The sequence below is a fragment of the Carassius gibelio genome, chromosome B19 (genome assembly GCF_023724105.1).
Source record: "Carassius gibelio isolate Cgi1373 ecotype wild population from Czech Republic chromosome B19, carGib1.2-hapl.c, whole genome shotgun sequence".
NCBI lineage: Eukaryota > Metazoa > Chordata > Actinopteri > Cypriniformes > Cyprinidae > Carassius > Carassius gibelio.
Window position 1 is genome coordinate 31,400,175 of NC_068414.1, and position 23,763 is coordinate 31,423,937.

At 37.0% G+C, this 23,763-nt stretch overlaps 1 protein-coding gene and 1 long non-coding RNA gene across 8 annotated transcripts; one reads left to right on the plus strand and one right to left on the minus strand.

Annotated features, from left to right (window-relative positions):
• Window positions 1-1,507: 1,507 nt before the first annotated feature.
• Window positions 1,508-22,922, minus strand: LOC127978914 (keratin, type I cytoskeletal 13-like). Of its 7 annotated transcripts, none has more exons than XM_052583897.1 (8): window positions 22,442-22,922; window positions 22,156-22,238; window positions 21,923-22,079; window positions 21,676-21,837; window positions 21,450-21,575; window positions 21,149-21,369; window positions 16,290-16,353; window positions 1,508-1,626 (listed from the first exon to the last, which is right to left on the minus strand). In XM_052583897.1, the coding sequence occupies exons 1-8, from the start codon at window positions 22,856-22,858 to the stop codon at window positions 1,558-1,560; spliced, it is 1,299 nt and encodes a 432-aa protein (XP_052439857.1). In that variant the 5' UTR covers window positions 22,859-22,922; the 3' UTR covers window positions 1,508-1,557. The 7 variants fall into 7 exon arrangements, with proteins under 7 accessions (XP_052439857.1, XP_052439860.1, XP_052439855.1 ...); XM_052583900.1 differs by lacking the exons at window positions 16,290-16,353; window positions 21,149-21,369; window positions 21,450-21,575; ... (1 more) ...; window positions 21,923-22,079; window positions 22,156-22,238 and adding exons at window positions 1,854-2,074; window positions 2,155-2,280; window positions 2,382-2,543; ... (1 more) ...; window positions 2,872-2,954; window positions 3,124-3,354 and having other exon boundaries at window positions 1,508-1,690; window positions 22,685-22,912; XM_052583895.1 differs by lacking the exon at window positions 16,290-16,353 and having other exon boundaries at window positions 1,508-1,690; window positions 22,442-22,921.
• LOC127978916 (uncharacterized) lies at window positions 12,594-13,994 on the plus strand. The gene is made up of 3 exons (XR_008158670.1): window positions 12,594-12,727; window positions 13,286-13,347; window positions 13,537-13,994. It is a non-coding gene; the product is annotated as an uncharacterized LOC127978916 (long non-coding RNA).
• Window positions 22,923-23,763: the final 841 nt, after the last annotated feature.

The window sequence follows — 23,763 nt, forward strand, 5'->3', positions numbered from 1 at the left end:
TCACGATAAATAAATAAATATAGACCAGTTTTATTTGCGGAGACTATCTAGTGTCCGAAAATGACTGTTTTCAACTGGAATACAAGAATAACAAAAGTAAATTAGATTTTACATTTCAAAATTCTGACTTTATTCTTGCAGGTCCAAGATTATATCTCACAATTCTAATAAGAATAAACAACTCGCCATTCTCTCTTTTTCCCTCAGCTCTTCGCAAACCCGCCCAATCCCCCCCCCCTTCACAATGGATAAACTCACCATTTTTGAGTTACGTCGAGTTAAGCCTGAATTTGGAAAAATAAACTTTGCATTTGCTAATGAAAAAAATCTGAATTGTCATATAAAATAAATAAATGTTATGTAAAAGTGTTAATTGTAAGGTTTGTAGGGCTAATACAATGCATCATTGAATAGCAAATGTGAATATTATGTAGACCTATTGTTTAAATCAAATGTAGGCTATGCTTTAAAAGTAGAGTAATCATAGCAGTTTTCATCCAAATTATGCACATTTAAATGTCAGCGTTTAGCTTCAAATTCTCTTATTCCATTGATTTTACCCATTTACCTCCACTTGTTCCCAGTCTTTTTCTGCAACCACTATGTGTACACAGCTGGAAGTGATGTAACTGTGACATCTACTCTGAATTGGTCTATATGATTTGTTTCACCACAAATTATATCACATAATTTTTATGCCAAAATATGGGAGTATCATGATTTTTATCACGTTAAAATGCCCTGAGAAGAGAAATGTTTCATGGGATTAACTTGACTTAATCAAAAGATTGTTGTAGAGATATCCTTCCGAATTTGACTACTTTTATGCAAAAACAGAATGTTATATTAATCCAAATATGTTGAAAGATATGTCTCTTTCACCCAGGATTTACATTATATTAGTCATAACAATACTTATACTAATTAAAGCCATAATATTTCCGAAACGTTTAACTTTGAATCGAATTTGTGTATGGGCTAATTGTACTTTGTGGCATTCATTTTTTTTTCTGTAATATTTAATACTTAAGTACTGATGGGTGTCATGTCTGCATTTTATATTTATTTTTGTTACTTTTTAAATGTATTGATTTATTTATTCAGAGTCCTGGTCCTAGCACTCTTGGTTTCAGGGGAGAGAAAACATTCCCTTTGTGACAACTTAGTCCTCCACATTTTCTTAAAGCTTTAACAACTATAGAACTTGTTATTCCAGTGGATTAGTTTTGTTTGACGTGTGATATGTCTCAAATCCCAACATGTCATCTTCTTTCAGTAGAAATCACCAGCTGTCAGCAGGAGTAGCTTCCCTTTAACCTTTAATGTAAACTTGAGAACAGCTGGAATTTGGCTTTTTAGTTAGCTGTCATTAATTGTATTTTTTTTTCTACCACAACTAGGTAGCAGATCAATTTTTTACTCCCATTTGAAATCTTTTGCAAACATTTTTACATTGTGCCATAAAATATGACAACAAAACTGAAGACAATAAGACAGGCACTAGAAATGCATTGTTTGTGCACAGTCAGTGCAGTTTATTGATTTCATCACTATGAGTTAGGATGTTAGGATGTTAGTCTCGCTTTTAGACTGGGAGGATGAGCTGATCACTTTGCCATCCACCACCTCTTCCACAATGGTTACCACTTTGCGTGTTGTCGAGGATGAGCTTGAGCTTGAGGTTGAGACACTGCAGAGGTACAAACAAGTAATATTACACTACAGAAATGCCAGACAGGTATCCACATCTCACTTTAATTTTGTTTATTATAATAAACCACCACTGCTTATTGAAAAACAGTGACACTGCTGTCTAAATGTTATTAAGATTTTGTATTGTAGTTTTGTCTCACCTTATAGCCTCTCCATCCAGAAGTCTCCTGTACTCTGCAATCTCCATCTCCAGTTTGGTCTTGATGTCCAGAAGGATGCTGTACTCTTGCCCTTGGCGCTCGAGATCGGCACGAAGCTGCTTCAGGTGCTCTTCCAGGCTGGTCACCTGTAACTGGTAGCTAGACAACATGGCACTGTAGCGGGCCTTTGTGTCTGCCAGAGTGCCTTCCAGCGATGCTTTCTGTTGGAGGAAGCTTAGTTATTCTGTGTTCTATGGAGTATGATGACCAAAATGAACAAGATTCATCTCTGCCTGCTTACCATGCTGAGTTGGGACTGTAGCTCGATTTGAAGACTCTGGAGTGTGCGTTTAACCTCCGTGATTTCAGATCGGGATATTTGAAGGGTTTCTGTGGTCACGGTAACTTCCTTGATAAGTTCTTCACTCTATGAGAGAAAGCAAAGCAGTCAGACATTTTGTTAATTTATTAAAACATTGCCCTTTAAAAAGTTAAAGTTAAAGTAAGTTAAAATAAAAAGGGGGTTACCTTAGAATGGAACCAGGCCTCGAGTTCTTTGCGGTTCTTGGCAGCAACTGCCTCGTATTGCTCACGGATTTCAGCCATGATCTTGGTCAGGTCTTCCTGTGGTGCTGCATCTACCTCTACATTGACTTGTCCACTCATCTGGGAGCGTACTGCCAAGAGTTCCTAAAGATACAATAAAAACAACTGAGTATTTGCTTCACATACATTTCAAGAGGAATTACTGAGTGTGGACCAACCACAAACTTACCTCCTCATGGTTCTTCTTGTGGAAGATCAGTTCTTCTTTAAGACCCTCAATCTGCATCTCCAGATCAGATCTGGTCATTGTCAGCTCATCCAGCACTCTCCTCAGGCCAGCAATGTCTGCCTCTACAGACTGCCTCATGCTCAGCTCATTCTCATATCTGCACAAAAAAAGAATCTCATTTAAATGCTTTAGACTTTTTGCAGTTGTTGAAAATGATGTTTGTTTATGTTGCTGGTTACTTACTTGACCCTGAAGTCATCTGCAGCCAGCTTGGCATTGTCAATGCTCAAGTAGATGCCTCCATTCACACCAGTGGCATGCTGAATCTTCAGGAGCACAGATTGAAAAAGATTAAAATTTTATTCCTGAGACATCCAGTATTTTTCACATTCTCTTTGAATTAGGAACCATGGGCTATATAGAATTGGTTAATTATTGTCTAAAGGAAGTTTAATGATTGACTTTACTATTATGTTTAATAGGTTAGTCGGGTACCTTGGTCTGGAGGTCACTGATAGTAGCGTAGTAGGCGCTGTAATCTCGAGCAGCAGGAGTGGCCTTGCTCTCCAGGAACTGGCGAATCTTCAGCTCAAGATCAGCATTGGCCTTCTCGAGGGAGTGCACCTTCTCCAGGTAGGACGCCAGACGGTCGTTGAGGTTTTGCATGGTGGCTTTCTCATTTGCAGTCACATCAACAGCATCAGACAGGTTGAAGCCAGCACCGAAACCAGCACCACCACCAGCAGAGAAGGAACGAGAAGCAGAGGCACTGGAGATACGGACCCCGGTTCCTCCTGCTCCTCCATAGACACTACCAGCACGCATGTCTGTGACACGACCGGCTCCTCCACCAAATTTGGAAGAACTTCCTGAAGACATGTAGGTGCGGGTGGAAAAAGAAGTCATTTTGAAGAAGGCTTGCTGTCGTCCTCAACTCTGGAGAATGAGAGAGCAGATGAGTGAGGAGAAGATGACCCCTGTTCCTTTTATGTGGACAAAACCGGGAGGGACCAGATGGATTGCCTAAGGGGGTGGGCCATAAAACCCTTGCCCCATTCCTCAAGGCAGCAGGTGTGGATGAAGACAGGTCTGTATGGTATGTTAGCATTTTAGAGTTTCACTTAAATTCCTCCATAATTCCATACTTTTTGCCCTAAGCATGAAGCCATTGACAGAGATATATATTTTTATAACAAACTATTTTGTTTAATTACTAATTTCTTTAATTAATCTTTTAATCTTTCATTAGGATTGCATGGTATATTGGCCATAATATCCTATCAGTCTCGTAAGTAAAAATGTAATAGTATATTTTATTAAATATATATATATATATATATATATATATATATATATATAATCTTTTAATTATTATTTTTTTGTTGTGCTGGACACATACATTTTATTATTCTTTGTTATGTTCTTTGCTCTACATAGAGGTGTCTATCATTTCTTTTCTCCAGTCGTTCATAATAGACCAGTTTTAAATTTGGGGGTTAAAAAAAGTTTTTTTTTTCTGAACTGAAAAGCAGTTTTCCACTACTCATGTTAGCTGGTGACACATAAATCTTATACAAATGTGGATGTCCAAGGTGAGTATTTTTTGTATGTATAATAATATAAATTACCAGTTCCTTGCATTGATTAAAAATCCATTTCCTAGTTTACGTATGTTTTATATACATTTTTATTTTTTACAGATTGAGAATTTAAACAATGCAGTTGTTGCCTAATACTGTTGCATCAAAACGAGCTATATTAAACACCAAGAGATCAAAAGCAGGTTTAGCTGGTCTGAAGTGGGTTTCGGGTGATCTGCTAATGATAATCAGGCTTGTTGCAAATAGAAAGTTTTATTCTTGTGTGTAACCAAGTTGTGTTTTTCAACTTTTAAATATTTCGAGTTTGGAGTGATATTAGAGTTATATTGAAGAGCTTAACACAGTGAATATTTATATCAATGTTTCACTCTAGAAATAAATGAATTTATTCTAGAAATTATTTATAGCTAGAAAAAATTCTTGAGTGATGATTTTTAGGTTTTGCGTTCAGTTTTAACTAATTATGACACATATTACATTGAAGGTACAGAAGGCAATGTGCAGAAACTTTGTTGGGTCACTCCCGGTAAGTATGTGGTCATGCAACAAAATGTATGTTATGGCACAACACTTGCTGCAGGGGCAGTCACCCAGAACAGTGTTTGTCAAACCTGTTTCTAGAGACATATTGTTGAATCAGGTTTTTAATGAAGAAAAGTTTGAAAATAGGTATTGTTGGTGCTGGCCTAGAGCTAGAGGTTGTGTCTTTTGCTCAGGGCCACACAGGTGATGACCATTTAAGGTTTGACCCTGCAACCTTTACCAGCCTAATCAGGACGGGGAAGAAAAAGGGATTTAAAGGGTTAGTTCGCCCAAAAATGAAAATTATGTCATTAATAACTCACCCTTATGCTGTTCCAAACATGTAAGGCCTCCTTTTATCTTCGGAACACAGTTTAAGATATTTTAGATTTAGTCCGAGAGCTCTCAGTCCCTCCATTGAAGCTGTGTGTACGGTATACTGTCCATGTGCAGAAAGGTAAGAAAAACATCATCAAAGTAGTCCATGTGACATCAGAGGGTCCGTTGGAATTTTTTGAAGCATCAAAAATACATTTTGGTCCAAAAATAGCAAAAACAACGACTTTATTCAGCATTGTCTTCTCTTCCGGGTCTGTGTGAGAGAGAGTTCAAATCAAAGCAGCTGGATTTCCTAAAAGGAGGCCTTACATGTTTGGAACAGCATAAGGGTGAGTTATTAATGAACTAACCCTTTAAGTGACTTTGAACATGGAATATTTGTTGGTGCCAAACAGACTGGTCAGAGTATTTCAAAAACTGTTTATCCGCTGGGATTTTCACGCACAACCATCTCTAGGGTTTACAGAGAATGGTCCGAAAAAGAGAAAAAAATCCAGTGAGCGACAGTTATGTGTAGGAATATGCCTTGTTGATGTCAGAGGACAATGGGCAGATTGGTTAGAGATGATAGAAAGTCAACAGTAACTCAAATAACCACTCGTTACAACCAAGGTATGCAGAATACCATCTCTGAACTCACAACACGTTGAACCCTGAAGCAGATGGGCTACAGCAGCAGAAGACTCCACCGGGTGTCGATCCTGTCAGCTAAGAACAGGAAACGAAGGCTATAATTCGCACAGGCTCACCAAAATTGTAGAATAGAAGACTGGAAAAACGTTGCCTGAGTCTTGATTTCTGCTGCGATATTCAGATGGTGGGGTCAGAGTTTGCGGTAAAGAACATGAAAGCATGGATCCATCCTGCCTTTTGGTGGTGTAATGGTGTGTATTTTCTTGGCACACTTTGGCCCCTTAGTACCAATTGAGCATTGTTTAAACACCACAGCCTACCTGAGTATTGTTGCTGACCAGGTCCATCCATTTATGACTACAGTGTACCCATCTTCTGATGGCTACGTCCAGCAGGGTAATGCACCATGTCACAAAGCTCAAATCATCTCTTGAACATGAAAATGAGGTCACTTTACTCAAATGGCCTCCACAGTCACCAGATCTCAATCCAATAGGGCAGGTTTGGGATGTGGAGGAACATGAGATTCACATCATGGATGTGCAGCTGACAAATCCGCAGCAACTGTGTTATGCTATCATGTCAATATGGACCAAAATCTCATAAGAATGTTTCCAACACCTTGTTGAATCTCAGTTTTAAAGGCAAACGGGTGCCTACCAAGGTGTACCTAATAAAGTGGCCAGTGAGTGTGTGTGTATGTGTATATATATATATGAAAGTCATGACATTTGCCAAGTATGGTAACCCATACTTGGAATTGTTGCTCTGCATTTAACTCATCCAAGTGCACACACACAGCAGTGAGAAGTGAACACACCATGAACACACACCCGGAGCAGTGGGCAGCTATATCCAGCACCTTGGGGTTTAGTGACTTGCTCAAGGGCACTTTAGCCATGGGTATTGAGGGTGGAAGAGAGCTCTGTTCATTCACTTCCCCCCACCTGCAATTGCCAGCACCAAGACTCAAAGTCAGACTATCTAACCATTAGGCCATAGCTGCCTAATGTATATAAATGTAAATATATATATAAATAAGGCTAATAATTATATTTAATAATTATAACAACTATGTTTAATATAAATGTGTGTATCCTGTCATGGCCATCCATCTGGGGCGTTTGCTCTATCTGCAGCCCAATATGCTGGACGACACTACAGAATCCCTGCAGAGAACAGGAAGTTTGGAAAATGGATGTTTAATATAAAAAAGTAGTTGAATGCAATTTGATTAATTATACAGTGTTCAGACTATTCAGTAAATATAATACTGAAAAGAATTCAATACACTATTCTTAATTTCCAATTTTATTCTCCATTTCATGTTCTTTAATCGGCATAGAAAGTGTCACCAAGTTTCAAAATGTAGAGTCCAGCCCACTTGAGCTGCAGGAATTTACAGTGTCTGACCGCTCTCTATTTTTCTTATGTTAAACAAGTTATAAACTCTGTTAAGAAGGTCCATGTTCCATGTACAGGTTCATCTCAATAAATAATAATGTTGTGGAAAAGTTCATTTATTTCAGTAATTCAACTCAAATTGTGAAACTTATGTATTAAATAAATTCAGTGCACACAGACTGAAGTAGTTTAAGTCTTTGGCTGTTTTAATTGTGATGATTTTGGATCACATTTAACAAAAACCCACCAATTCACTATCTCAACAAATTAGAATATGGTGACATGCCAGTCAGCTAATCAACTTAAAACACCTCCAAAGTTTTCCTGAGCCTTCAAAATGGACTCACAGTTTGGTTCACTAGTGACATAATCATGGGTAAGACTGCTGATATGTAAGTTGTTCACAAGACAATCACTGACACCCTTCACAAGGAGGATAAGCCACAAACATTCATTGCCAAAGAAGCTGGCTGTTCACAGAGTGCTGTATCCAAGCATGTTAACAGAAAGTTGAGTGGAAAAAATTGGGAGAAAAAGATGCACAACAAACCGAGAGAACCGCAGCCTTATGAGGATTGTCAAGTCGAATGTATTCAAGAATTTGAGTGAACTTCACAAGGCATGGACTGAGGCAGGGGTCAAGGTATGAAGAGCCACCACACACAGACGTGTCAATGAATTTGCTGAACCACAGACGATGTCAAAGCCGTCTTACCTGAGCTAAAGAGAAGAAGAACTTGACTGTTGCCCAGTGGTGCTAAGTCCTCTTTTCAGATGAGAGCAAGTTTAATATTTCATTTGGAAACCAAGGTCCCAGAGTCTGGAGGAAAGGTGGAGAAGCTCATAGCACAAGTTGAAAGTGACGTGACATAGAATTTAGGGATGCACCGAAATGAAAATTCTTGGCCGAAACCGAAAACCGAAAAAGAGAAAACCAAGGCCGAAAACCGAAACCGAAACACCGAAAGAAATTATGCCAATTATTAGTACCATTGCATTTATTGCTATGACCGTGTACTAACTTTACTAAAATTAAGACATTGCAATTGCATAAATTAATATTAAAGTTTCAAAGATAATTACAATTACATAACTTATTTAAAAAAATAAAAAAAACATAAAAATACATAATTACAAATGATGCAAATATTTATTAAGCACATTGCAACAATGCACAGTATAAACTAAAATTCAAACTAAAAATTTATCCCACTCATGTGTATATTTAATAATAATGTACAGGCCTACTGGCCTGCAGAAAGGTTTTAAAATGAACAGTTCCCTCATAAAAACAAAGTGCATTTAGGTGAAGTGCATTTGAAATTTTTCTATGTAGGACTAGAAAGTGCATTACTTCTCCAGTTGGCAAGACTGTTATCACTTCTGGGGATGGGGACTTCAGACAGATAACCATCTAGCTGTTGAGCAGTTGAGCTTGTCATCTGCCTGACATTTGAGAAATATTTGAGAGAGTGTATTTAAATAGGGCCAGGGCATAAATAAACATTTTTATCAAATTAAAGCAGAAATCTAGCAGAAAATCTAGCATAAATATAGCTACAATCTGATATTATGTATGTATATATGTTTGTGTGTGTCTATAAGAACAAAATAGCCAACGTATTATTATCATTTGAGGCACTTTCTTGCAGAATTCCACTGAACATATCAGACAACGATGGTGCATGGCACTCATCTGGTGCAGAGACGAGTCTTTTTTTCTGCGCTCTGATCTGTCTCCTGCGCTTGGCGCTTCGTCTCCACGCGGGTTCTCCACATCCAGCGCGGCCTGGATCATTTCTCGTGCGCGCTGCTTTATTTCCGCATCCAAGTAATGGTCTTTATAACGCGGATCAAGCACATTCGCGATGAAGTGCAGAGGATCCGACAAGATCTCAGTGAGACGTGTGCTAACAGACTCTATAAGACTGTACTTTTCTTTTTTTTTACTTCGTGGTCCGTCTTAATCTCTTTGTTAGGAGACGCTTTAGTGCTGCGAATAAAGGAATAAGAAGAGAGAGAATGTTCTCACTGGTGTTAAGTGAATGTCGCGGGGAGCTCGTGGTCTTTGCTATGCAGGTGCACGTGCAGGTCGCGGTTTCTGTTTGCGTCATCACAACATTTCGGCCGTGTTGTTTCGGTGATAAAAGTCTATCGGCCGAAAACCGAAAAGGCCGTTTTCGGTGGCCGAAATTTCGGTGCATCCCTAATAGAATTCATGCTCTGCATTTAACCCATCCAAAGTGCACGCACACACACACACAGCCATTTATGCTGTGGCACCCGGGGAGCAGTTGGGGGTTCAATGCCTTGCTCAAGGGCACCTAAGTCATGTTATTGCCAGCCCAAGATTCAAACTCACAACCCTAGGGTTAGGAGTCAAACCCTATAACCACTAGGCCACGACTTTCCCATTCCCCAAGTTGCTTGAAGTCCAGTGTTAAGTTTCCACAGTCTGTGATGATTTGGGCTGCAATGTTATCTGCTGGTGTTGGTCCATTGTGTTTTTTGAAAGCCAAAGTCACTGCACCCATTTACCAAGACATTTTGGAGCACTTCATGCTTCCTTCCGCTGACCAGCTTTTTGAAGATGCTGATTTCATTTACCAGCAGGATTTGGCACCTGCCCACACTGCCAAAAGTACCAAAAGTTGATTAAATGACCATGGTGTTGGTGAGTTTGACTGGCCAACAAACTCACCATACCTGAACCTCATGAATCTATGGTTTATTGTTGAGAAATGAGAAACGAGACCAAAAAATGTAGATGAGCTGAAGGCCACTGTCAAAGAAACCTGGGCTTCCATACCACCTCAGTAGTGCCACAAACTAATCACCTCCATGCCACACTGAATTGAGGCAGTAATTAAAGCAAAAGGATCCCCTACCAAGTACTGACTACATGTACAGTAAATTATTGATTGAAGTATTATTGAAGTATTCTAATTTGTTGAGGGTTTTTCTTAAATGTGAGCCAAAATCATCATAACTAAAAGAACCAAAGACTTAAACTATTTCTGTTTGTGTGCATTGAATTCATTTAATACACAAGTTTCACAGTTTTATTTGAAATAAATGAACATTTCCATGACATTCTAATTTATTGAGATGCACCTTTATATTGCATTATGAACTATAATGTTGTCTGAATTCTGAGTGATTAAATTAATTCCCAAAATATGGTTTACTGGGGTATAGCCATAATTTACCCTTTATTGTGTAACCTGAGAAAAAATGTAGGTTTTAATTGATGCTTTAAAAGTGCTTAATGTAGGAGAAGCTCTTATCCTTAAGAACAGAGTGTTCCAAAGTTTTGAAGCATAGACTGAAAAAGATTTCTGGACATTTAATAACAGCTGGAATGAAGATCTGAGTGATCTCTCAAGAGAATAAAAACGTAAAACTTCTGATATATAAATAGGAGCAAGTCTTTGAACACATAAGTTAAATCCTTAAAATCAATTATTTTTCTCACAGGGAGCCAATGGAGAGAGGCATGGTGAAATATGTTGCCTCTTTTTGTCCCAGTCAGGAAATGAGCTTCAGTATCTTGGACAATCTGTAACCATGAGAGTGATGACTGAATTATTCCAACGTACAAGGCATTGCTCAAGCCTTGAGAAAATAAAAGTGTGAATAACGGTCTCCAGATCCCTAAAAGTAAGTAAGTGCTTTCACTTTCAAGACGCTTTAGCTGGAAAAAGCTGCCCCTGACCACCGCATTTATTTGTTTTTCAAACCTCTATCCGAATCAAATATGACCCCCAGATTTTTAACAGTGTTTTTTTTTTCTTTTTTAACTAAAGTTGGCCCAAATAAATGACTGTCAATCTGTGGTTTGGAGCCAAACAGGATAACCTCTGTCTTATTTTCATTCCACTGAATAAAGTTTTCATCCATCCATTCTTTAATGTCCTTTAAACATGCTAGCAGGTGGAAAACGGAATCACTACCAGAATCTAATGGTGAGTAGAGCTGGGTATCATCTGTATAGATGTGATAGGAGATCAACATCAGGCTACACTAGGAATGAATTACTACGAATAATCAGTAAGCTTACAATTTTAAAGTAACTTACAAGAAAATACTAGCTTGTTTAAATTCTACAAGATGGCTTAATCTCAGTAGTATAAATAGACTGGCTAAATTTTGTAATAAAAAAATGACTTTTTATGACAGAGATCTGCAAACGTGTCGCCTAATCTCAAATGTTTCTTGCCAAAGTCCCATAATTGTGCGTTTTAGCGAAATGTAGGTCTAATCTTTGTAAATAAATCATAATAGATGCCAGTGGACTGGAAGCGTCATTTGTTTACTCGACCACAAGAGCGCGCGCGACTGACAGGAATGGCGGTTATTTCTGAGGGAGAGTTTTCAGCGAGGTAAAATACTTGAATTATATCACGAGAAATAAATAAATATATGATTTGTTTCACTACAAATTATAAGACGTACTTTTTAGTTCAAGTTATGCTAGTATCATCTCTTTAATCACGTTAAAATGTCTTGAGTAGAGGGATTAACTTGACTCCCTGAAGCTAAATCTAATGCATAGTCTCTTTCACCTACATTAGTCATAACAACACTTTTACTCCCTTGTGAAAAAGAAGTGTACTTAATTGTATTAAAAGTTTACTTTTTGTGTACTTCCAATCTTAAAAGTATACATTTTTAAATGTGCATTTGCAGATAATATCATATAATTTTAATTAAAGGCCACTTAATTGTACTTTCAATTACACTTTAATGACAATAGGTCTTAACATACTTAAGTGCACTTTGTAAAAAATGTACTTTATGATAATGTCTAATTAAGTATTACTTAAACATACATTTTTCATAATTATTATTTTATTGTATTTTAAATTAGTACACTTATTTTCATATATTTATCAATATACTAAAGCACATGTAAAATAATTTATTTTAATTTAACCTTAAGTGTGTTCTCCAAAATTACATTTGTTAATGTATTTTAAATGTATTAGCCTACTATTTAGACTATTTAGACACTTTTTTATACAGTATACTCCAATAAAACATTGAATTGTTGAAATATTCATCACCAGCTCTATGAATTCTATAAAGTACATTTTCTGAAAGTACTGTATTTGTATGTAATATTACCATAATTTACATCTGTGTACAGAATAGTTTCCATATCATTATGTTGTTCTAAGTCATTTAAACACACATTTAAGTGCATTAATTGCAAGCAAAAGTTTAACGAATCTAAACCAAATTAATGTGGATTCAAATAGCCTACATTTAGTTTCTAATTTAGGCAAAATTGCACTGTAAAAATGATTTTTAGTTAGGTGAATGAATCTCACCAACGAGTTAGAACAACTTGAACTTGAGTAAAAGTTGAAAGCTTGAAATAATAGGTTACCACGCAGTATCTCTTTTGTTTAATGTGCATGCTCCAAAATATTACTTCATGATGGCACACTACTTCACCAGTTTTAGAAAAAGGCGCCATGCACCGTGTTTGTGTAACCGCCGCGATATGTGAGGGAAGAAACAAACAAGAAGAGGATAACGGAGTGAGACGTTTGGATGATTACATGAGTCATTATGTGCTGCAGACGACGTATCAAGTGAGTATATCTTAATATACATTTTCTTAATTTAGTCTTGCCATTCATGTGGCTTTCATCCTAACGCGGCAGTTCTTGCTATATGAACTCAGGAGGTTGAATTAATCGCATAATTTATCCTTGACTGCATTATGATAATCGGAATGTGATCGCGCGTGTGTGGACTAAAGAAATTATCCAAAATTAAGAGATCTGATGTTGTAATATTTAATGTACATAATCGATATTATAACCACCAGTAATATTCAATATATCAGCCACCTCTAGAAATAATGCTGTTTTATCTTTTTCTTTTTGCATTTAAAGAGCGAGATGTTCCATTACTGCTTGTGTTTGTGATGTAATGTGTTTCTATAGAAACACATTACATCACAAACACAAGCAGTAATGGAACATCTCGCTCTTTAAATGCAAAAAGAAAAAGATAAAACAGCATTATTTCTAGAGGTGGCTGATATATTGAATATTACTGGTGGTTATAATATCGATTATGTACATTAAATATTACAACATCAGATCTCTTAATTTTGGATAATCTGGAGTTATACATTTTTGCAGGATCAGTACAGTTTTGTTTCTGGAGATACAATGTGGAGACCAGACAGACCAGTACTGAAGAGGTGATGTTAGAAGTGTTTAATTAATTGTTGACCAGTCAGCTCACCCTGATCACACATGACAAGCTAAAAGTGCTATATTAAGTCAGTATCCCTGTGAATTTGAACTGCTTTGAATCTTTTCCATTTGCAAGAAATATATTCCCTTCTGTGCATTTACAGACCCCCTTCTAATCAACATATATTTTACAGGTAACAAACCAAAGGATGAGGACAGTAGTTTTTCTGTGCCAGCCGTGATACATACAGAAACATCCTTTGTGAAGATGTGTTAGAGAAGCTTACAAGGCAAGATTTAGTTTTTTATATATGAAAAATAGGGATATTTATATATTTTTTGTAATTGGTAGAGTTATGTTTTATTCCCTGTAACAGTAGGAATAATGCATTTTGTAAAAATCTAATCTATTTTTAAAGCCCAGTGTCAATGAAGATGACGTGTTCAGTGGTGGTCAGATGTGGTCAAAAGTTTACACACACATTGCAGAATATACTGCTTCATCAGAGTAGTAATTGTATTTTTTTAAGTTATTCTACCTCTCTACTCTCTTACTGCTTAAATTATTAACATTTTGCTGATAATGCAAGGTGTATATAAACTTTAGACTGCAACTGTGTCTATTGCTTTCACTCAACTGAACCATTTATAATGGCTGGAAATGTTTTATAACAATTGTTCTTCTTTCCTCAAGGAATTTTTTTGGACTTTCCTGCCTCTTTGGATAATTTTTCCGTTCACACAGACTGTGGAGAGATGGTCTGCAGCTTCATGATGTGTGAAGTTTAGTGTCGATGAAGAGCTTCTGGGACATCGACAGACAGCACATCCCAGCAAATTAATTTTGAGTTTTTTTTATTTTTTTATTAATTAATTTATTTAGTGAAACTTGCATTCACTAATGCTGTAGTAAGATTTGAGAAGAAAACTTTCAGTCCTGTTTAATGTTGGTGCTAGTAAAGGTTTAGACTAAGCCAGGATCATAGTTCAATAAGAACATTTAAGTCATTTTCTTTGACATGCCTTAGAAAAAACATTACTGGTGTGCATCTTGAGACAAAACAAAGGCACTGGTATTTTTATAGATCAGTCAGTGCAAGTTTCTATCAGTTGAAACAGCTCAGAATTACATTTTAGTCTTGGGCTAGTCTTAGTCCTTGTCTGTGAATCCAGGGGTACAAGTAACCCACTTTGGTGATGTTTTAAAATAAGGTCTTATTTGTCGTACATGGATAGATAATTTTTTTTCTTTTTTCTTTTTTTTAAATGAGTGTCGTTAGTGTGTTAGTAATCCTATATGTTATGGCGACCAAATGACTCCACAAGTATAGTGATACCAGTAAATTTTGACCTTGTGGACATTTTTAGGTCCCCGATGAAGAAACCGGTTTACACATCTTGTTTTCTGTGATGGTGAAATTAGCATTGTTCTGCAGACTCTTTCTAATAAGTGAGTTGAAGCGTTGTAACTGTATAGTGTTGGGTTTTTCTTGTGTATCAGCAAAAAGCTTGTGTATTTGTTTTAGAGATTGATTTGTCAATAAATGTAGAGGGTTTACCATTTTGTGTCTTTGCTTTAATTGTAACTAGGATATTAAGAGGTTATTATTATTATTATTATTTAATATACTAAATTTCAACTTCATTGCCAGAGATACATGACATTGAAGTATATTTTAGTTCACATTAATTGCTTATTCAGAAGTACTGGTACATTTTTACCATATTTCAAATCACATATAAAATATACTAAAGTCCCACTTAAGTGGTTCAGAAATATCACTCAAAAGTTAAACTAATTACAATTAATGTAATTTTAAATTGTAATATTTTTTAAATTAATTACAAATAATATGCTTTTATGTGGTCAAAAACATTACATTTAATTCACACTTAAGTATATTGTTAACTGACATTAAAGTGTATTTTAATTCACATTATTTGCAAGTCAGTACATTAATAGTACACTTTAAGCACATTTTAAAGACACTAGAAGCAATTGGGAACATATAATTGTACATATAAAGATGTACTAAAAAGTGCCACTTAAGTTCCACTTAAGTTGTTCAAAAAAATCACTCAAAAGTTCAACTTATTGCATTTAATATAACTTTAAAATGTGATACATTTTAAATAAATTACAAATACAATGTACTTAAACGGCGAAAATAACATTTAATCTGCATTTATGTGTGTTCTTTTAAAGTATATTATTTCCGCAATAAGTACACTTTATAAAAGCATACTTCCTTTTCACAAGGGCTAATTAAAGTCATAATATTTCCAAAACGTTTAACTTACTGTACTTTGAATCGAATTTGTGTATGGGCTAATTGTACATTGTGACATTCCCAATGAGCCTACTTGAATGTTTCCTTGCTGTAATATTTAATACTTAAGTACTGATGGGGGTGTCATGTCCTAGCACTTAAATATTCCCTTTGTAACATCTTAGTTCTCCACATTTTCTATATAACTTATATAACTATATACTATATAACTTGTTATTCCAGGGGATTAGTTTTGTTTGACGTGTGATATGTCTCAAATCCCAACATGTCGTCATCTTTCAGTAGAAATCACCAGCTGTCAGCTAGAGTAGCTACTCTTTAACCTTTCAAGTCAACTTGGGAACAGTGATGGAATGTGGCTTTTTAGTTAGCTGTAAATTTTTATTTTTATTTTTTTTTATTTTATTTTTTTTACCACAACTAGGCTTATACTAACAGACCTACTTTTTCCCCCATTTAAAATCTTTGCATACATTTTTACATTGTGCCATAAAATATGACAACAAAACAGAAGACAATAAGACAGGCACTAAAAAATGCATTGTTTGTGCACATTCAGTGCAGTTTATTGATTTCATCACTATGAGTTAGGATGTTAGGATGTTAGTCTCGCTTTTAGACTGGGAGGATGAGCTGATCACTTTGCCATCCACCACCTCTTCCACAATGGTTACCACTTTGCGTGTTGTCGAGGATGAGCTTGAGGTTGAGGTTGAGACACTGCAGAGGTACAAACAAAAAATATTACACTACAGAAATGCCAGACAGGAATCCACATCTCACTTTAATTTTGTTTATTATAATAAACCACCACTGCTTATTGAAAAACAGTGACACTACTGTCTAAATGTTATTAAGATTTTGTATTGTAGTTGTGTCTCACCTTATAGCCTCTCCATCCAAAAGTCTCCTGTACTCTGCAATCTCCATCTCCAGTTTGGTCTTGATGTCCAGAAGGATGCTGTACTCTTGCCCTTGGCGCTCGAGATCGGCACGAAGCTGCTTCAGCTGCTCTTCCCGGCTGGTCACCTGTAACTGGTAGCTAGACAACATGGCACTGTAGCGGGCCTGTTTGTCTGCCAGAGTGCCTTCCTGCGACGCTTTCTGTTGGAGGAAGCTTAGTTATTCTGTGTTCTATGCAGTATGATGACCAAAATGAACATGATTCATCTCTGCCTGCTTACCATGCTGAGTTGGGACTGTAGCTCGATTTGAAGACTCTGGAGTGTGCGTTTAACCTTCGTGATTTCAGAGCGGGATATTTGAAGGGTTTCTGTGGTCACGGTAACTTCCTTGGTAAGTTCTTCACTCTATGAGAGAAAGCAAAGCAGTCAGACATTTTGTTAATTTATTAAAACATTGCCCTTAAAAAAAAAAACTCTGACGTTACCTTAGAATGGAACCAGGCCTCGAGTTCTTTGCGGTTCTTGGCAGCAACTGCCTCGTATTGCTCACGGATTTCATCCATGATCTTGGTCAGGTCTTCCTGTGGTGCTGCATCTACCTCTACATTGACTTGTCCACTCATTTGGGAGCGTACTGCCAAGAGTTCCTAAAGATGCAATAAAAACAACTGAGTATTTGCCTCACATACATTTCAAGAGGAATGACTGAGTGTGGACCAACCACCAACTTACCTCCTCATGGTTCTTCTTGAGGAAGATCAGCTCTTCTTTAAGACCCTCAATCTGCATCTCCAGATCAGATCTGGTCATTGTCAGGTCATCCATCACTCTCCTCAGGCCAGCAATGTCTGCCTCTACAGACTGCCTCATGCTCAGCTCATTCTCATATCTGCATGAAAAAGAATCTCATTTAAATGCTTTAGACTTTTTGCAGTTGTTGAAAATGATGTTTGTTTATGTTGCTGGTTACTTACTTGACCCTGAAGTCATCTGCAGCCAGCTTGGCATTGTCAATGCTCAAGTAGATGCCTCCATTCACACCAGTGGCATGCTGAAACTTCAGGAGCACAGATTGAAAAAAAAAAAAAGATTAAAATTGCATTCCTGAGACATCCAGTATTTTTCACATTGTCTTTTGAATTAGGAACCATGGGCTATATAGAATTGATTAATTACTGTCTAAAGGAAGTTTAATGATTGACTTCTACTACTATCATGTTTAATAGGTTAGTCGGGTACCTTGGTCTGGAGGTCACTGATAGAAGCGTAGTAGGCGCTGTAATCTCGAGCAGCAGGAGTGGCCTTGCTCTCCAGGAATTGGCGAATCTTCAACTCAAGATCAGCATTGGCCTTCTCGAGGGAGCGCACCTTCTCCAGGTAGGACGCCAGACGGTCGTTGAGGTTTTGCATGGTGGCTTTCTCATTTGCAGTCACATCAACAGCATCAGACAGGTTGAAGCCAGCACCGAAACCAGCACCACCACCAGCAGAGAAGGAACGAGAAGCAGAGGCACTGGAGATACGGACCCCGGTTCCTCCTGCTCCTCCATAGACACTACCAGCACGCATGGCTGTGACACGACCGGCTCCTCCACCAAATTTGGAAGAACTTCCTGAAGACATGTAGGTGCGGGTGGAAAAAGAAGAAGTCATTTTGAAGAAGGCTTGTTGTCGTCCTCAACTCTGGAGAATGAGAGAGCGGATGAGTGAGGAGAAGATGACCCCTGTTCCTTTTATGTGGACAAAACCGGGAGGGACCAGATGGATTGCCTAAGGGGGTGGGCCATAAAACCCTTGCCCCATTCCTCAAGGCAGCAGGTGTGGATGAAGACAGGTCTGTATGGTATGTTAGCATTTTAGAGTTTCACTTAAATTCCTCCATAATTCCTTACGTTTTGCGCTAAGCATGAAGCCATTGATTGACAGATATATATTTTGTTTAATTAACTAATTTCTTTCTACTTTAAACTTTTAATGTTTGAATTAGGAATGCATGGTATATTGGCCGTCATATCCTATCAATCTAGTAAGTAAAAATTTAATAATATATTTTATTTTATATATTTAGTAAACCAGCTAAACTGGACTCTACAATATGCATAGTTGGCCTTTCTTTTGTTAAACACAAATAAAATTAAAAGGTTACTTAAAGCCTACAAGAAATATTTTTTTGTGCTATACCACATACATTTTATTATGCTTTGTTAAATTTTTTACTCTACATAGGTGTCTAGCATTTCTTTACTCCAGTCGTTCATAATAGACCAATTTTAAAATTCGGAGTTAAAAAAAAAGTTGTTTTTTCCTGAACTGAAAAGCAGTTTTCTACTATGTTAGCTGATGACACATAAAGCTTGTACAAATGTGGATGTCCAAAGAGAGTATTTTTTGTATGTATAATAATATAAATGACCAATTCTTTCCATTAATGAAAATCCATTACCTAGTTTACATGTTTTTTATTAAATTTTTTTTTATTTTTTTTTTTATTTTTTTTAGCAGATTGTGAATTTAAACAATGCAATTGTTGCCTAATGATACTATTGCATCAAGAGGAGCTATATTAAACACCAAGAGATCAAAAGCAGGTTTAGCTGGTCTGAAAGTGGGTTTCGGGTGATCTGCTAATGATAATCAGGCTTGTTGCAAATAGAAAGTTTTATTCTTGTGTGCAGCAAAGTTGTGTTGTTCAACTTTTAAATATTTTGAGTTTGCATTGCAGTGTTTCTCAAACCTGTTTCTAGAGGCACATTGTTGAATCAGGTTTTTAATGAGGAAAAGTTTGAAAATAGGTATTGTTGGTGCTAGCCTAGAGCTAAAGGTTGTGTCTTTTGCTCAGGGCCACACAGGTGATGACCATTTAAGGTTTGATCCTGTAACCTTTACCAGGCTATGTCAGTTTAGTTGTATTGCTCACAAACCTTTGGTGCTTTTATAGACAAACAGTTGGGTCGTAACTGGGTAGTAACTGATTATATGTAATCTGGATTATGTAATCAGATTCCAAAAATTGAGTGCTCTGGATCATATTACATTTCAAAATGTTCATAATGAGATTACACAATTACTATATGGATGATTACATGCTATTCAAAAAATGGCAATGAATTATTTATAATTTTTTGATTCTCCTTAATACTTTTTTTTTCTCTTTTAAATTTTCCTAAACAATAATCTTATTGTGTGTCAGACCATTTAGCTTTTACTAAATTCACAATATACAATGTTATACCATGCAAGTAATTTTGCGAATCACGCTTCTGAATTTGGCCTTCATGCAATTAGCCCATGTATTAAACAAATAATGATGCAAGTTTCTAAACACTGGTGATGGATAGCTATGAAATGTCTTCATCATATCCAGTTACCTTCAATAATTGTTATTTCTGGAGGGCTGAACAAAAATATTTTAAACCAATATCCCTGAGGAAGTGAATATTTTAATAATTTAAGAAGGCATTTGCATGTTTAGAGTTCTCTGGTGTCAGTAGTCACATTGGCATGCAGGTAAAAAAAATGTCAGTTTTCAGGTGTATGTGTGTGTGTTTTTTAGTATTATTGTTTTATATATATAAATATATTTATCACTGAATTAATTATTAGCCTTTTTTATATACTCGCATACCCACTGCCGTTCTTACATTAATCCCAGTTAGGGAAACCTGGTGTAATGTAATGTTTAATGCACTTGATATTAATATCAAATAATGGAGTATAATTTCCCTTGGGTTTTTTATATCAACATGATACATTTATTGGTAGGTTTAAAACAAGTTAGAAAAGTAATCTAAAAAGTAGTCACGATACATTACCTAAAATGAGTAAAATAAGATTGTTACCAACTACAATTTGAGATAAGTCTCACTTCCTTTGAGACATTTGTCATCAAATTAATATGTTGAAAACTTATAAAAAAAAATCATATTATAAGAAACAACAGCAAAAAGAAAAGTGATGTCCATTAGAATAAACACTAATCTGATGATTGGGGCTTCTTCAAATTACTTATTAAAATATCCTAATAAACAGTAATCCAATAAGTCAATGGCCTTCAGAACTACTGAAAACATTCATTAATTTTGAAAAACTGAAAACCATTAAATGCATTCAGTGTAACCTTATTTTTTCTTATTTTAATAGTTTATACCAGTATTTGCAAGACTTGAGTCAGTTGTGTTACCCTGTTTATGAACAAAAATAATTTTAATATGCAAGCTAATTATTGGTTTTCATACAACTTTTTATATTTTGACAAAAAAAGGAGCTGTTTTTATGCAAGGGGCGAATGACATCAAAACAAAACGTACACAGAAATGCACAGTTAGATCACTTTATTGGCTTTTCATATCTGTTTTGTACAAAGATTTGGCTCAAAATTGGTTTTAAGACATGGTTTGACTTGTAGACTGGAAGGATGAGCTGACCACTTTGCCTTTCACGACCTCCTCCATAATGGTTACCACTTGGCGTGTAGTTGTGGTTTTGCTCGTGAGTGAGACACTGCAGAGGTAGAATACAAAGATTATTATATAATGGCCACTTTTAAATGAGAAAGTGAATGTTTAATTTGCGTGCTGTTCTTAAAAGATTTTTTTGTAGTTGTGTCTCACCTTGTAGCCTCTCCATCCAGAAGTCTCCTGTACTCTGCAATCTCCATCTCCAGTTTGGTCTTGATGTCCAGAAGGATGCTGTACTCTTGCCCTTGGCGCTCGAGATCGGCACGAAGCTGCTTCAGCTGCTCTTCCCGGCTGGTCACCTGTAACTGGTAGCTAGACAACATGGCACTGTAGCGGGCCTGTTTGTCTGCCAGAGTGCCTTCCTGCGACGCTTTCTGTTGGAGAAAGCTTAATTATTCTGTGTTCTATGGAGTATTATGACCAGAATTAACAAGATTCATCTCTGCCTGCTTACCATGCTGAGTTGGGACTGTAGCTCGATTTGAAGACTCTGGAGTGTGCGTTTAACCTTCGTGATTTCAGAGCGGGATATTTGAAGGGTTTCTGTGGTCACGGTAACTTCCTTGGTAAGTTCTTCACTCTATGAGAGAAAGCAAAGCAGTCAGACCTTTTGTTGATTTATTAAAACATTGCGCTTTAAAAAGTTAAAGTTAAAGTAAGTTAAAATAAAAAGGGGTTACCTTAGAATGGAACCAGGCCTCGAGTTCTTTGCGGTTCTTGGCAGCAACTGCCTCGTATTGCTCACGGATTTCATCCATGATCTTGGTCAGGTCTTCCTGTGGTGCTGCATCTACCTCTACATTGACTTGTCCACTCATCTGGGAGCGTACTGCCAAGAGTTCCTAAAGATGCAATAAAAACAACTGAGTATTTGCCTCACATACATTTCAAGAGGAATGACTGAGTGTGGACCAACCATCAACTTACCTCCTCATGGTTCTTCTTGTGGAAGATCAGTTCTTCTTTTAGACCCTCAACCTGCATCTCCAGATCAGATCTGGTCATTGTCAGGTCATCCATCACCCTCCTCAGGCCAGCAATGTCTGCCTCTACAGACTGCCTCATGCTCAGCTCATTCTCATATCTGCATGAAAAAATATCCATTGTATCCATTGTTTTAGATCCTTTATAATATATATATATATATATAGCAGACTTACTTGACCCTGAAGTCATCTGCAGCCAGCTTGGCATTGTCAATGCTCAAGTAGATGCCTCCATTCACACCAGTGGCATGCTGAATCTTCAGGGGCACAGAATGAAATGCATTAAGGTACATTTTAGATCTCTCTTTTATGAGTGCTTGAGAAATGCAATGTGTTTTATGCTGTTTGAATATATGTTATGCATAAAAAGAATGATGGTAAATTCACAATTGGTAAACTTTTGTCTAAAGGTAGTTTAAAGATTGACTTGACCAATATGTTCAATAGTTAAGTCACGCACCTTGGTCTGGAGGTCACTGATAGAAGCGTAGTAGGCGCTGTAATCTCGAGCAGCAGGAGTGGCCTTGCTCTCCAGGAATTGGCGAATCTTCAACTCAAGATCAGCATTGGCCTTCTCGAGGGAGTGCACCTTCTCCAGGTAGGACGCCAGACGGTCGTTGAGGTTTTGCATGGTGGCTTTCTCATTTGCAGTCACATCAACAGCATCAGACAGGTTGAAGCCAGCACCGAAACCAGCACCACCACCAGCAGAGAAGGAACGAGAAGCAGAGGCACTGGAGATACGGACCCCGGTTCCTCCTGCTCCTCCATAGACACTACCAGCACGCATGGCTGTGACACGACCGGCTCCTCCACCAGAGACAGAGAAGCGAGAAGATCCTCCTGAGGACATGTAGCTGTGGATGGAAGAAGTCATGATTTTGAAGAAGGCTTGTTGTCGTTGTCTGCTCTGGCTGGAGAATGAGAGAGCGGATGAGTGAGGAGAAGACGACCCCTGTTCCTTTTATGTGGACAAATGGGCGAGGGACTGTAAAGAATGCCTTAGATGATGGAGAGTGAAACTATTCCCCCGTTCACCGAGGCAGCAGACGTGGCTGTAGACAGATTTAAATGGTATGTTATCATTTACAGTTTCACAAGAAGAAATGAATCAGGGGTTTATGTGAGTCTTAACTTTCTTATCCATTACTTTTCATTTCTGCAAAATATGTTATATAAATATAACTTGCAGCTTAATAGTCACTCATGTTTGTACTTCAGTTGCATTGTAGGTGGATATTTGTATTTTTGCCATTTGTAAATTCTGACAAAAAAAGAAAAAGTAGATATTAAAATTGATGGATTGTTAGAATTTTTAAAAGCAAATTTTAAAAACTTTTTATTCAAATTAAAACCTTAGAATTTAGAGCAACTGTACAGTACATAGATCCAGCGCTTGTCACACATTAAACTAAAAACTTTCTCATCTAACTTTTGAAGTGAAACCATTTCAACCCTTTGTTGTAAACTTGATTGTTATCAGATCATACAGAACCCACCCCAAACATGATGAACCTGTTTCATCTACTGAATGTGTGAAGATTTACATCACTGGCAGGTTTTTACATTTTATTACATGAAGCCTTATCTGATATCCTCATATGATTAAGCAATCAACAGATCTCAGGACTGCCTGCTCCAGAGCAGATCATTCATCAAGGTGGTATCTGTACATGTTATAGCATGACAGGACAACTAACACTTTTCATTCGAAGTTCATTAGATTACAATGCGGGCCTCTAGTTTTTATCTCTGTTCTTTCACTCATATAATGCATTGATT

Bases quoted from the DNA above. Each gene is read 5' to 3' on its own strand.
- LOC127978914 (XM_052583897.1), bottom strand. From the start codon at position 22,858: ATGACTTCTTCCATCCACAGCTACATGTCCTCAGGAGGATCTTCTCGC. The intron at 21,838-21,922 runs GTAAGTTGATGG...TTGCATCTTTAG, and splicing joins ACAAGAAGAACCATGAGGAG to GAACTCTTGGCAGTACGCTC. The intron at 21,370-21,449 runs GTAAGCAGGCAG...TTTCTCCAACAG, and splicing joins TACAGTCCCAACTCAGCATG to AAAGCGTCGCAGGAAGGCAC.